The sequence below is a fragment of the Pseudonaja textilis genome, chromosome 1, assembly GCF_049901715.1.
Source record: "Pseudonaja textilis isolate UNSWEBS1 chromosome 1, rPseTex1.2, whole genome shotgun sequence".
NCBI classification, from domain to species: Eukaryota; Metazoa; Chordata; class Lepidosauria; order Squamata; family Elapidae; genus Pseudonaja; species Pseudonaja textilis.
Genome location: NC_141990.1, coordinates 88,875,549 through 88,889,532, shown reverse-complemented (window position 1 = coordinate 88,889,532; position 13,984 = coordinate 88,875,549). Strand labels below are relative to the sequence as shown.

The 13,984-nt window shown below is 35.0% G+C and overlaps 1 protein-coding gene across 3 annotated transcripts; it reads left to right on the top strand.

The window, feature by feature from the left end:
• Nucleotides 1-270: 270 nt before the first annotated feature.
• On the top strand, nucleotides 271-11,790 carry TBPL1 (TATA-box binding protein like 1). 3 transcript variants are annotated; one of them, XM_087940713.1, is made up of 8 exons: nucleotides 279-493; nucleotides 3,090-3,249; nucleotides 4,472-4,658; nucleotides 6,606-6,688; nucleotides 6,803-6,866; nucleotides 8,492-8,595; nucleotides 8,729-8,823; nucleotides 10,559-11,790. In XM_087940713.1, exons 3-8 carry the CDS (start codon nucleotides 4,524-4,526, stop codon nucleotides 10,636-10,638), a joined length of 561 nt encoding a protein of 186 aa, XP_087796839.1. In that variant the 5' UTR covers nucleotides 279-493; nucleotides 3,090-3,249; nucleotides 4,472-4,523; the 3' UTR covers nucleotides 10,639-11,790. The 3 variants fall into 3 exon arrangements, with proteins under 3 accessions (XP_026561308.1, XP_087796839.1, XP_026561307.1); XM_026705523.2 differs by lacking the exon at nucleotides 3,090-3,249 and having other exon boundaries at nucleotides 271-493; XM_026705522.2 differs by lacking the exon at nucleotides 3,090-3,249 and having other exon boundaries at nucleotides 298-568.
• Nucleotides 11,791-13,984: the final 2,194 nt, after the last annotated feature.

The following is a 13,984-nucleotide window of genomic DNA, read 5'->3' as shown; positions in this document are numbered from 1 at the left end:
GTGCTAGACGGCAGTCAGCAAACCTAAAACTCTGAATTCTACTGTCATCTAGCGACAGCCACTTTTTAAATTACTATTAGCCTTCAGCTACGCCCGCTTGCTGAGGCAATCAGCCGGGAAAGCCCCGAGGGCGGGAGAAAACGCGGTTGCTCTTCCCTGACCACGCCTCCCTCCCCCCCCCTTCTCGAGTTGCATCGGAAGCTTCGGACTCTCGAAGAAAGATGAATCGAACAAAACGCAGAGACCCAAAACCGGAAAGTTCGTGCACGCGGAGAACATCCGGTTGCCGCTCTAGGCAGAGGAGATGGGGGCGCCGTCTATGGTGTTCGCGCGCTTTGTGATGTTTTATTGTGTCGCGGAGATTCGGCGGCCTGGAAACCCGGAACCATCAGGGGAAGCGGCGGCGGTTGCCGAACGACTGCGGGTCGCTTAACGGCCGGTTCTGGTCGGGAGCCGTTGAGCAAGAGGAGAGGCGGGAAGGCCGTCGCGGGCTGTACGTCAGTAACGGTCTTCGTGCCGCGAACCGTTGCACGCGAACCTACGGGGAAGCGGGGTCAGAAGTGCCGGGGTGGGTTTTTTTTTTTCCCTCCCCCCCCTCCCTTTCCGTCTGGCATCTTGTGATGGAGGAAGAACTGAAGTGGTGGGGGGGGAGGGGAGGCTTCTGCGCCCAGGAAGGGCCGAAGAGTTGGTTTGGGTGCAAAAGCGGAGACTGCTCCGTTTCTTCTCCTCCTCCTCCCTCCGCATCCACTTCAGAGCTTTTCTCCCATCTTCCTTCCCGTTTCTGCTGCGGGGAACGGGAATGCCAACGCCATAAGCCAGCCTTCCCTCAACGCACTTGTGCCCTTTTGGGGAGGGTGGGGTGGGTTATAGAGAAACAGCCATGCTGGCAAGGGCGATGAGGAGAGAGCTGTAGCCCAAGAAATCTGGACGTTTAACGGGGTTGGGAATGGCTGCCTTATCCGTCCTCCCTGGGAAACAGCCAAGCAGTAGGAGGCGGAGGAAGCAACCTCCTCCGCAGGCACTTCTCCGTTTCCTGGCAACCTCAGTGACTCACGTTTATAAAAAGTAAATAAGCTCAAGGCCCTCCTTTTCATTCACCCATTGCTCTTCTTTCTCGTAATCCAGGGCTGCGCTCTGTGACCTCTCCTGGAGGCAGAAAGTGAAATGGATCCGCGCAGAGATCCAGTTCGGTTGCCCATAGGGTTGCCTCTACGGAGGCTCAGATTTATTATATCTTGCTACTTGGGGACGAATGGTTTCATAATGCTATGCGTCCTATTTCGACCGGAGGCTTTTTTAAAATAACGCCCTTAAATAGAGCCTGGATATAGCTATATCCACGTTGCAGTAAATTCTCTAGACTGCTCTCTATTGTAATGTGACATATGCAGGACTTCTGCTAAAGAAACTCCAGTTTATAGAAAATACAGCTGTTAGGTAACCTGGATGGATAGAAAACATCTCATCACTTAAGTAGCTACATTTATTCTGTACCAACACAATGTTCAATAGGTAGAATTTCTTGCATCCTGTAATTTTCATTGGTTGCCTTTGGAGTCCCATTGCCATCTGAAGTTACATGGATGGGTAACCCGAGACAAGTCCTTTTGACTGTGAAACCAGATATTCGTTGCATTTTGAATTATTTTTTTTTCTCTTGTTTGCTGTAACATTTCAGAAGCCTGAATTAGTGAATTTCAATTCCTGTTTTGTATTTTAGCCATGCTTAGTAGGCCACTGTAGCTATCTGCCTGCCCGGTTTTATTGTTTACTTGTTTTTAACTCCTTTGTTTCTGAGAAAGTATATTGAAAAGCAGATTATTAATTGCATTATAATAATGCTCAAATAATCTTAGTCACTCAGAAAAGCATAATTGAAATTAAAATGCAAAAGAGCATCTCCCCATCTCTAGCCTCACCCCATATCTCAGAAAACCCACCAACAATTGAATCTGGAGTCTGTAGAACAGGATGAGAAAAATAGAATGAATTAAAATGAGTTTCAGGTTGATAAATGATGTAATATTCTAGAAGACACACAGGTATACTGTAGTAGAGCTGCTGTGTGATACATCTATTTACTCTCCTTCACAAATCTAGGATTTCCATTTTTAGGAGCTCTATTTTCTTTAATTATCACTGGAATCTCTTAGAATGCAAGAAACTTTTTCTCCAATATCAGTCATCTTCCCCCATACACTTTCTATTGTAAAAAAGCAAGGCTTGAGGTATTCTGGAATTGGAATGTGTACAGTCAAGTTTATATCTTTCATTCAAATAATTTCCCCCTCAACACTGTAAAACTGAAATAAATGCCTCTCTTTAGGTGATTTGCAGTTTGTTCACATTGTCTTGAACTCTTATCATCTCTCTACAGCAATTAAACTGTAATGCAATATTAAAATTTAGAGCTAGATTAATCTTGTCAGCCTGAGCTATTGTACTATGTGGAAAGGAGTTTACACAGCTGTTTCTGTCCTGTACTCCTTTTGTATTGGACCTTGCAGTAATGACAAAAGGACAAAACAAGTGAATTCTATTTTGCCACTATGAACCCATTTGGAACACTCCAATGGAAATTTAGAATCTATTCTTAAGCTGAAATGCATGCAATTATCAAAAGAAGGAATTGGTTCCTTTAGAATATATAACTAATATGCAAGCCTTGAAAATTATTAAAGAGTAACTGTGATGAATATTTTTAATTGGAGGTTGGGGATTATATTGTAGATGAACTTAGAATTTATTTCAGAGCATCCAACCCTTTGATTCTTACTGGATCTTGTTATATGCTTCTTTTTCCACCTGCAATTCTGAAAGTTATGATAGCATCCTAGAGAAAAAAATGCAGAATTATTTTTTATGAATCAGTGAGTGTATAATTAAGAAGAAAGTTTTGTATATATTCACACATGTTCCTGAGCTCAGGAATTAATCACTGTAATTGGTGGGAAATGAAATATTTTTAGTGGACAGCTGCTAGCTAACTTACAGAAAGCACTTTCAGGAAATGGTATCCAGAACTTGTGTAGGTTTCCTGTATTATCCTTTCCTCCAATAAAAGATTTATATTATTTTTTTTCTCTCAGTTCCCCACCTGCTATCTTGAACTACCAGATGGTCTCTTAGTTTTGAATTTGAAATAAAATTTTTGAACTGAAAGAAAGATGTGAATGAATAATGTGAGAACCATCAGTTGTTACTGAATTGCAACTCCTGTTCTTCCTTAGTATTGGCTAAGGGTGACAGGTATTGGATTTCAAAAATTTATATAATACTCATTTTTCACACTTGTTTGTAATTTAAGGTCAGCTAGTTAAGGAATGGTTAAAGATTTCCCTAATTCAGATACTTCAGACTTCGTTTAGACAGGTCTTTATGGCAGAAAAATAATTGTTATAAATTTAATTGAACTAGGATAACTAAAGAATGCGGATTACACTGTTAATTTGTGTTTATTTTGGGATGCTTTTAGATTTTTCAATATTTTAAGATAATTTATGAACATGATAAGATAAATTATGAACAAGCTCCAATTGAGTCCAAATGCAGTGGCATAATTTCTTCTGCATAAAAGAACAAAAATGCACATTTTACACTTTGATAGATTATATTTTATAATTTAAAAGATCATATTGCATAGAAAAACTGAATTTCACAGTATTTCTCTCTGCCATCATGATCACAGGAGGCAGAAAAACATTAATAATTCAGTTAGGTTTCTGTGTCTCAGATTCTTATGACATGGAAACAGTATAAATTCAGGATTGTAATTTCCTTAGTTTAATGACTAAGGATGATTGTGTTTGTCTTATGCAGGGAAAGTTTTTTTTTAAGACTGGTGATGATACACCTTGAAAAAAATTGTATGAGTATAAGTAAAAGGTGAATCTGAAGCAAACAAAACTTTTTCCAGAATGTTGAAAATAGGTTTACGACTAATACAGAAAATGATTTGATTATGAACATGATTTATGCTTACTAGGAATAAATTTGTTTAAATTAGTTCAATACATTGTTTTCAGGAACGTATTAAACTAATTAATGAAACAAAACAAAACATTAGTGAAGCAATAGTTTCAAATCATTCTAATAACAAAAAGATTGAAAAAGAAAAAGTTGTGGAAAATTAAATTATAAATAAAACAATTCCATGGCTAACCCTGTTGTTTGAAAGTATTCTGTGTACTGCATTTTGCAGATGATGGGATGTTTAACAGCTTTGGTTGGCTAAAAAATCAAATACATTAACGTTAATATCTTTAAATGGATATCAATATCTTTAGATCAAACTTGTAAAAAAAATTCTAATCAAATCAGAGAAATGCTTATAACTTAAACATTCACATTTATTTTGAATTTGTCTGTTGGGAAGATACTATTTTTCAAATTAGGACTTCATTTTGGGAATTAAAACTTACTGTTACACTTTTTGATAGATATCTGTGTAACTAACGTATCTTACCCTCAGGATGTGATCTTTCATGGTATGGTGCTGGGAATCTGTGTTTTAAATCACCCCAATGGATGCAGAGAGTGATGTTGCATTGGATATTTTAATCACAAATGTGGTCTGTGTCTTCCGAACAAGATGTCATTTAAATTTGCGAAAGATTGCTTTGGAAGGAGCAAATGTGATATACAAGCGTGACGTTGGTGTAAGTAACATTTTAATTTTAGAATTCTCTCACATGTTATTGGAAACTAAACAGCTCTACACAACCAAACATTTTGGATAATTTATTGGGTAATACAGATGGAGTTATTTTTTTACAATGTGCTAGTAGTAAAGACATAAATTGTATTGCTGATTCAGCAACTTTGAGAAAGTAGCATGAAGTGTTAATATGTTTAGAATGTACTAAATTTTATTATTTTTAAAGAGGACCCAGATTGTTGGGGGCAATATGGTGATTTGTAAATCGCTTAGAGAGGGCTGTAAAGCACTGTGAAGTGGTATATAAATCTGAGTGCTATTGCTATTACTTTTAAAGATGATTTAAAATTTTGGTAGAATATAGAAATTCAAATATCAGAGGGTAGTTGGAATAAATGATGTCTGAGGTGTATTCTTTATTAATACATTTACAATTAAACTTGCAGTGATTTAATTGCTAATCAGTTCCTAGTATTAAAGCTATTCCACCAGAGCTGAAAAACCTATTTTTTCACTAGAAACATTTCTTTTTTACTTTACTACCTAAAACTGATTGTTTTAGAGCTGCCTGCCTAGACATGACAGTCAATAGGCAAGGATTTCCTAAAGACACGCTAATTGTCCAAAATTCAGTTGTCAGACAACACGGAAGAGTGTCCTCAGTGTTATTCCCAAATTATGGAAGGAACTCCACTGGGAGCTCCTAAGCCTTTTAAAGTAATTATATTTTTTTCTTTACAGCCAGGTCTTTTTAGTTTGAGTTAGTTTATCATGATATGGGTTCTCATATTTTAATTGTTGCATTGCATGTATAACAAGTGTACAAACGTGTTTATGCAATATTTCAAGCTCAAAGGCCAGTCTTACCAAAAGTATTCCAATAGCCATAATCAGAAGAGTATTGGAATACTTCTATAAGCTGGAATGGTGATGTTTCATTCAATCAGCAGTATATCGCATTTGAGCAATCTGTTTCAAATCTGAAGTGTTTTGTACACTTCTAGTGTATATAGTAAAAAAAGAAGCATTGTGCTAGTTCTTACCCTTAAAACATTCAGTAGTTGAACCAAATTGCTTGAACAATTGTATTCATTTTATCAATCTGTCTGCACTTCAGGATCCAGAGTGAAGGCTCTCTTGGCCATACTTGGAGAGATAATTGAGTGGTTAAAACAAGAGGGAGAACTTTTTCTATAATAGTTCCAACTTGTTATCTGGGGTAGATTAGCACCATTAGTGCGAGCTTTCTGAAAAGCTAATAGATGCATTTATTTATACCCTAAAAGAGTTTTGCTGCTCTTCTGGTTGAAACAGATGTTGATTTTAGTATTATGAAATGTGTTTTTTTAACTTTTGAATTGTGTAACTGTTTTAAAGTGAGTAGCTGAGGAACAAAATGTCAGCATGAATTGCTTATATACTTAGCATTCTGTCCACAAGTAATCAATAATGTGTAAATAGTTTGCAAATAAATATTGTTTTGTTGGTAAAACATCATGCCTGAACAACTACAGTAATATAGTCAGAATTAATTGGAGGAAGAGCTGAAACAATTTTGATTAAAATATTTACAGAAAGGGAGAGGTTTTGTTACTATGTTGAGGTTCAGAGTTTTCTTGGTTTCTACTGTGGGTATTGTTACATACTGCCTATCCAAAAGTTAACACTTTATCATAGGCTTCCTTAGCCTAGTATCCTTTTGATGCATTAGATTTCAGCAGTTATCTTGTGTCAGCTGTAATGTACAATAAATGCTTAAAATCTTGCCTTTATATTGGAGTTAATTGTTTCAAAAAAACAAAAACTTTGCAGTAGTGAAAAATATTTTAGTTTTCCCCCCAGTGTAGACTATTTCAGAAATGAAACTTCATGTTGAACCTTTCTAAATGATAGCATTTAGATCTTTTTTTAGTTGTTTTTCAACCTCTTTTTCCCTGATTGATTTCAGAAAGTATTAATGAAGCTTAGGAAACCCAGGATTACAGCAACAATTTGGTCCTCAGGGAAAGTAATTTGCACAGGAGCTACAAGGTATAATTAATTATGTTTTTATTGCTTTTTAATGAAATTATTTATGTATTAGTAATGCTTAATTGCATAATCCCTTAACTAGTTGTATGTTTGTTTGTTTGTTTTGAACTCTAGTGAAGAAGAAGCAAAATTTGGTGCGAGACGACTAGCCCGTAGTCTTCAGAAACTAGGTTTTCAGGTAATTTTTCTATTGAAATATATATATTTTGATTTATACTATACTCACTGTTGAGCAGATGTAAGAAAGATTTATATTAAATTAAATTATAACCCTTTCCCTCTCTGTTGAATCCTATGCATTCCAGGCAAAACAAAATGGCGTCAAAAACAATTTTTTCTTTTTATCAATTTATTTGAAAAGGAAAGTTTCTTTCATCAGCTGAGTCATTGCAAAAAATGCTTAGATCCTTTACTCTAAAAAGAAACCAGGTTCTTTTGTAAGGGACAGGATGCAAAAAGAATTGAAGTAACATCACGGCTCTACATGCATTTCCTGCAGAAACTCAGTACTACAAGCAAGTCATCTCCCACCTTTATGTTCCTAGTGTTCATTTTATCTCTGCTGGTTTGCATGTTATTACTTTGCTAACACGTCAATAATAAAAAGTTTTGTCAGCTACCAATACTGGCTTTGCCAATTATAAATCCCAATATAAATAAGTAGTTTATTAAAAGAAAAGAGGGGTGTATACTTTATTTATTTTTATTTAGTATTTACAAAGTATACCATTGCCATATAAAATAACAATGTGTTCAATTTGACATTATATAATTCAAAGAAGGTAAAGGCCTGGCTAGTAAGTAGAATTTAATTATAGTATTCAGACACAGTTGCACTGTATGTGTGGATACAGGAGTGCATGTGCATATGTTTTAAGAAGCAAACTGCATTATTTCCCAAAGAGTGCAGTGGGATGTGTGGGGCATGTCTGACAATATAGCTTGTCTTATATCAATGTTTTTCAATCTCATCAACTTTTAAGATGTGTGGCCTTCAACTCCCAGGCTAGCTGAAGGAATTCTGGGAGTAGAAGGCCACACAACTTAAGGTTGCTGAGACTGAGAAACATTGATGTAAATGATACTCTTTGCAGATGCAGTATCTCATACATGTGACGGTCCCCCATCCTATCCCAATAATTGGTTAGTGCTGGTTTATATATATTGTCATGCTTTTGTATATAGGAATAAATGAATAGGCATATTTTGCGTTTGTAGCATTGTGGAATGGTCCTTTCTACACATTATTAGAATAATTGATAGATGTGGATTTTAGGGATTTGTTTCATGCCACTTCAATCCACATGGCTCCTGCAAAACACTGCTTTCAAGTGATGCAGCTATCTTTTAAAAAGCTTGGTTTCTTAATTCTTTTTAGCCAAGGTAAATTAAATATTAAAGTTCTAAAAGCAAAATGGGAAAATAGAATCACTCTTTTTTCAAAAGAGAGCAGCTGCAAGTTCAGTACTTCCTAATGAAGATTTGTTTGCTGTGAAATAGAAATATGATTAAAGACAATTACAAATATTTCTCAGTTTTGGGAAACATTAGTAATTGATTGCCATTACAGCAACTTAATTGAATTATCTGAAATTGATTACTGAAATAATTTTCTGTTGACTAAAATATCTTAACTTCTTTTCTCAATAAGGCCTTACACTAAAAAAGCACATTCTGGCCATAGTTGTAGGAAACGACTGATGGCTTCTTTGAAATGAGACAAAAATGTATACAACCCCTTTATTTAAGTTTTAAAAGTGTCCTAATATTTCTATCTCCACGTGTTCTTTCTCCTTCAAAAAGGTGATTTTTACAGATTTTAAAGTTGTCAATGTTTTAGCAGTATGCAACATGCCGTTTGAAGTCAGATTGCCAGAATTTACAAAAAACAACCGACCCCATGCCAGGTACAGTCGAATTTAACAATATTATCATACTATACAAATTGAAATGGTTACTTTGAATAGAACAAATTAAAATTATTTTTGTTTTTATATTGGGATTTATTCTTGAAATACGTTTTGTTTACTTATTTCCTAGTTATGAACCAGAACTTCATCCTGCAGTTTGCTACAGAATAAAAACACTTAGAGCTACTTTACAGATTTTTTCAACAGGAAGTATCACAGTTACAGGTACTCATTCATTTTTGTGAATAAATATCTTAGCAATGGGACCTGAGGTAATTAAAGATAGCAGTATAACCATGAAAATAATAACATTTCTTAGTGGATACTACCTTTATTAAGACCAGACAATGTGCTACAAAAGAATTTGCAAAAATCCAAGTTTAATAGAATTCTTTGCTCAGCAAGATGTTAAACATAGCTGGTGTTGAAGTGGAAGGGTAGGAATGACAGCTAAAAACAGTTAAATGTTATGAATGCTAGTTTTAATCCCAAGGCAGTAGTTTGTAGTTTGGATTAATCCCCAGTTACTTCTTTCTCACCTTTGACACTACAGTCTAGCTAAAATTCAGATCTCTTGCATTGAGTAAAACAGTTTATGCCGAGATAGAGAACATAAAAAAGAGAAAGTAAAGAGACTATATATAAGCAAAACTGTAGATTATAGTTTCTGTAATTGGCAAAAAGAAAACTAAAGAGTTACACATTCAAGTATTGTGAAATTAAGCTATAAAAATTTTGGTAGAAAATAATACTATGATTAGACTCCTTAATACCTCATATAGTGACATGTAGACTTCTTAATACCTCATATAGCATTAATAGATGTAGAAATAGCTATTCTAATCTGCAAGGCTACATGAACATCCATAGAAGGCAATATTTCTTTAGGATTGGCCCCAGTATTAAAAAAGAGTGCCATATTCTTGTTTTTAAACAATTTATTTTTAAGTGTGGATTCTTATGATTACTTTTGTAGATTATATAACAACTTGGTGTGTTTTTCCATTAAAATGGTATCGTCAGTTCTGTGTGACAAAAATCAGTCAAATTAAATTTATTTAGACTTAAAGTCTAATAGATTGAAATTTGAAAATTTAATAGATAAAAAGAGGAACTAAGTCATAACTGAGTGAGATCAGTTATTGTGTCACCATTAGGTGTTTCAGATATTAAATTCAGTAGTCCATCCATAAATCAATATAACTGAGAAAGAACTGGCTTCTTATATCATAGGAAGTAGTTTAGTTACACATCCAATTTAATTATGGGCATTTGGGGAAATATATATATCGTACTATATAGATATAGATATATAGTATATATTTAAAAAATCAGGAATATAGCATACGATGGAAGAAGGTTTACATCTCCCTTTCTTTCTGCTTCTGACTTATTCACTTTAAGAATAAATATCCCATTGTACCAATGGGAACATTCTTCTGTTTATACTTTAGCAATTCTGGGGAAGTAACAATTTTGTTCAGTCTTGCTGAGGAGAGAAGTAATAAGACTTTGATTCATACATGTTGGGATACCAGTGAAGATTTTCTGGACTTATAATTGAAGAAAAACAAGATAAATAGTTATATTAAGATCTAATTTGAGTTGGAGTGTTAGGTGGCCATTGATGATAACAGGTAATTTATAACAATATAAAGTGCAAGTAGAAAATTCAGTTGCTGAATTTGCAAATTTTTCTTTGAGTTTATGGTATAGCTAGTCTTCAATGTGAGAAGAGCAGAGATCCACCTAAGATATGTATGAATGTGTGTGATGTATAATTCAATAAAAGTTTTCAGGCTAGTTTTACTTTCTGCTTCAGTAGTGTTGGAATTGTTCACTTTTAGAATATTGAAGAAAACAATTGTCGTAAGTATTAAGTTCCACTAATAAAGTTTAGGGGTTTCAAAGGTTGTTTCTGTGTCTCTTCTGATCCTTTTTCCTCCCTGTTTATTCTTAGGGCCAAATGTAAAAGCTGTTGCAACTGCAGTGGAACAGATCTACCCGTATGTGTTTGAGAGCAGGAAAGAAATTTTATAATTTGCCACTTCACGGTTAGGTGAACTAACCAAGCACCTTTTATAAGACTGCTGCATATTGGACTTAAAGCAAAAAAGGGGGTAAAGAAAAAAGGATTAACTGGACCAAGACAGCTGAAGAGGTACAAACTCTTGGCCAGAGTGATAAACTCCAGTCCTTTTTGGATTTTATTTTGAACAGTGCTGTATTGTAAAAACAAAAGTTTACAAAAAATATGAAATTGCTGCTTTTTACAAGACATTCTATTTATTTCTGCAGTGATTTCTGTGTTCATAAGCAGAATTGTCATGATATGCACTAACCTTGGAAATACTTCTTTAGGTTGAGCTTGTGTTTTTATTTGTTAATAGTCTTTTACATTTTTGTATGCTGACTGTTGGGCACCAAAGAAGCTGTAGACATTACCTTTTTCATCTGACAAACATGCACAAATAAAAGTCTGCAAAACCTTCCTTCATACCTGTTCTGTTACATCCCTTTTCCCTTTTCAATGAACAATTGTATATTGGCAAAGTAATTAGAGCATTATTAATGTAATCTTTTGTTCAGTTTTTTTCTTCCAGTTTCAGTGTGCGTGTGTAAAGTGGTCAATAGCAGACTAGGTTCAAGTGAATGACAGATACGTATGTGTACAAAGGACAGACTCTGTTTCTTCTGCAGTGTATTTGTAAGTAAATGCAGAGGTTGGCTGATATATTTTTTGCTTTGCTCAGCAAGGGCACATTCTGGATCATAACAAATTTTAATGAACATTGTATTCAATAAAGATAGAAGTACCATTATAGCACTTGATGTTAGTAAAATCAGCTTACTGTGTCCATAATCCAGATACAGTTTTGGTTGATTTTTTAAAAATGCTGTGAATTATTTCCATTGACTAGTGTTATTTTTCAGGAAAAAGTTAATTGATGTAGACCTTTAGCTACTTCTAAAAAATTGTCCACACTTGCCAAATACTGCTATAGTACTTCATTTTTGTTTTTTATTCTAACATGTAAGAAAGCTTGGTTTTGACATGTAATCTTGGGATTTCAAAAGCCAATGTTGAATCTCTCAGTACATGTGCATTGGTACAGATGAGTGGTATTACTAAATTTTAATTGGAATGAAGATGCTACTCTCATATACATATACAATAAATATGTAAAAATACAGATGTCTCTTTTTCATATCTAAGCCTCAAAAATGAATAAATGTTGATATGAATATTACAAATACCATGTATTCAATTCTCAGCTTCCACTTCAGACTGAAATAAATTCAGCAGAGCCCTGCAGATAAAAATCCCATTGGCATATTTTTTCAAACTATTTTTAAAACACTGTTCAAATGTCATGAGAGAACTTTGGAGGTCTGCTGGAAAAATGATATATAAATTGTGCTTTTGGAGAAGATACAAATGGACTGGATATAAATAGACATTGTGTTATTTCAACCAGAAAGTTTGCTAAATATATCTTCCTAAAGCATTTTCATCCAGGAAGCAGGCTCACCTTTTTGAGAGGCATCTACTCACACAGATTAAAACATGAAGCAATGATTATACATATACCTAATAATAATTACAATGGAACTAGGAAGAGCACCTCCGTAACTACAAGCTGATGTTGATTATCATCTTTTTGTTATGTGTATGCCATCAAATCAGTGACTGTCTGGACAAGTTCCCTTGGCAAGATTTTGGAAATGGTTTGCCATTGTCTGCTTCCTAGGGCTGAGAGGGTAGGACTCGCCCAAAGTTAGCCAGCTGTTTTTGTGTCTAAGGCAGAACTAGAAGTCATGGTCTCCTAACTGCTACACCAAGCTGTCACACCTAATCGTGTAGTGTTCGTAATTTGTTAGTTGCTTCTTTGGAAACTTATGAAAGATAACTGTGTAGTGTGTATGAAAAAGTGTGGAGATAAATAATTTAAGAATGATAGGGAGAATGATTGCACCCTCTACATTCATCAACTTTTAATTAGTCATAATTTACTTTTCAAAAGTGTATTGCTTATAAAAGTAACACTTCTCAGACTCATGAGCTGGCATGCAATTTTGCCAAATTTCAAGTTGACCTGAGAGAAGTTGCAATGAGTACAGCAAGTTTAAAAGCAGTAAATATTTACATATTTATCTTTTGTATTCAGACATACTGTATATTGGGTGTTTATTGGTGCACTTTATTAATCAATTCATTTGTATGTGATGCTCAAAATTTTTGAGGTTTTTTTTGCCCCATTAAAGAAGAGAAGCAACTGTTGAAATAGTTATATTGTATAAACTAGATGTTATCAACCTGACTTGAGGGGAAAGAGATTAGATTGCCTAGAGCACGGGTGTCAAACTCATCATGTTGCTGCCACGTGATGTTTCATGGTGTTTTTCTCCTTCATGGAGCTGGGGTGGGCGTGGTCTGTGCATGACGCATTCATCCTGCATGGGCCGCCAGTTTGACACCCCTGGCCTAGAGCAACTTTAAGATCTGTGAACTTCAACTTCCAGAAGCATGCTGTCTGGGGAATTCTGGAAGTTGAAGTTCACAGATTTTAAAGTTGTCAAGATTGAGAACTGCGACCTAGAGGAAATAGGAATAAAGTGCAGGAAACTGGTCTACCCAAATATTTTCTTATTAATCTAGCAACAACACCTAATCTACGATCTCAAAATGTAGTTTTCTAAATTTTTTACTCTACCTTTAAAGTTTTTACTCCAATTAGGAAACATGGTTTTACGTACATGTAGTAAATTGCTTAAAATGAAATCACAATTAGTATTCTGTTTCTCATATGAATTCATTTGCACAAAAGTGACTCATACAGCAGTGAGACAGTGGGACTATGCTGTTCAAAATTGTCAATGATGCATTTTGCTAAACAGAAAAGTTATTACATGTGGGCATCATAACTATATGGAAAGAAACTCAGAAAAGCAGAGAAAACATTCCCATACAAATAAAGTCTAGATCAATATAGCTGGTATTTGTCCAAATCAAGATAGCTGGCAATCAGGCGTTTGAAGAGAACACTTAAAGCAAGGGTCTTCAAACATGGCAAGTTTAAGACTTGTGGACTTCAACTCCCAGAATTCCTGAGCTAACATGACTGGAGGAGAATTCTGGGAGTTGAAGTCCACAAGTCTTAAAGCTGTCAAGTTTGAAGACGCCCTGATTTAAAGGCTTGTAAAATGAGGTAGGAATTGTTTTTGGCCCACAATTACAGAAGACCGGGAGCATTTCTCCATTGATTGGACTTCCATATTATACTAAGCAATGATTTGTTTTAATCTTTTTTTAAAATCACAGTAGTCTGGTTTACACAACTCTTACAGACCACAGTTGTCCAATTCATGTTATACACCAAGCAAA

What these genes read in the sequence shown, in the direction of transcription:
- TBPL1 (XM_026705523.2), top strand. Translation starts at nt 4,524, where the DNA reads ATGGATGCAGAGAGTGATGTTGCATTGGATATTTTAATCACAAATGTG. An exon ending in TATACAAGCGTGACGTTGGT is followed by an intron (nt 4,659 to 6,605) that starts GTAAGTAACATT and finishes GATTGATTTCAG; the next exon opens with AAAGTATTAATGAAGCTTAG. An exon ending in AACAACCGACCCCATGCCAG is followed by an intron (nt 8,596 to 8,728) that starts GTACAGTCGAAT and finishes CTTATTTCCTAG; the next exon opens with TTATGAACCAGAACTTCATC.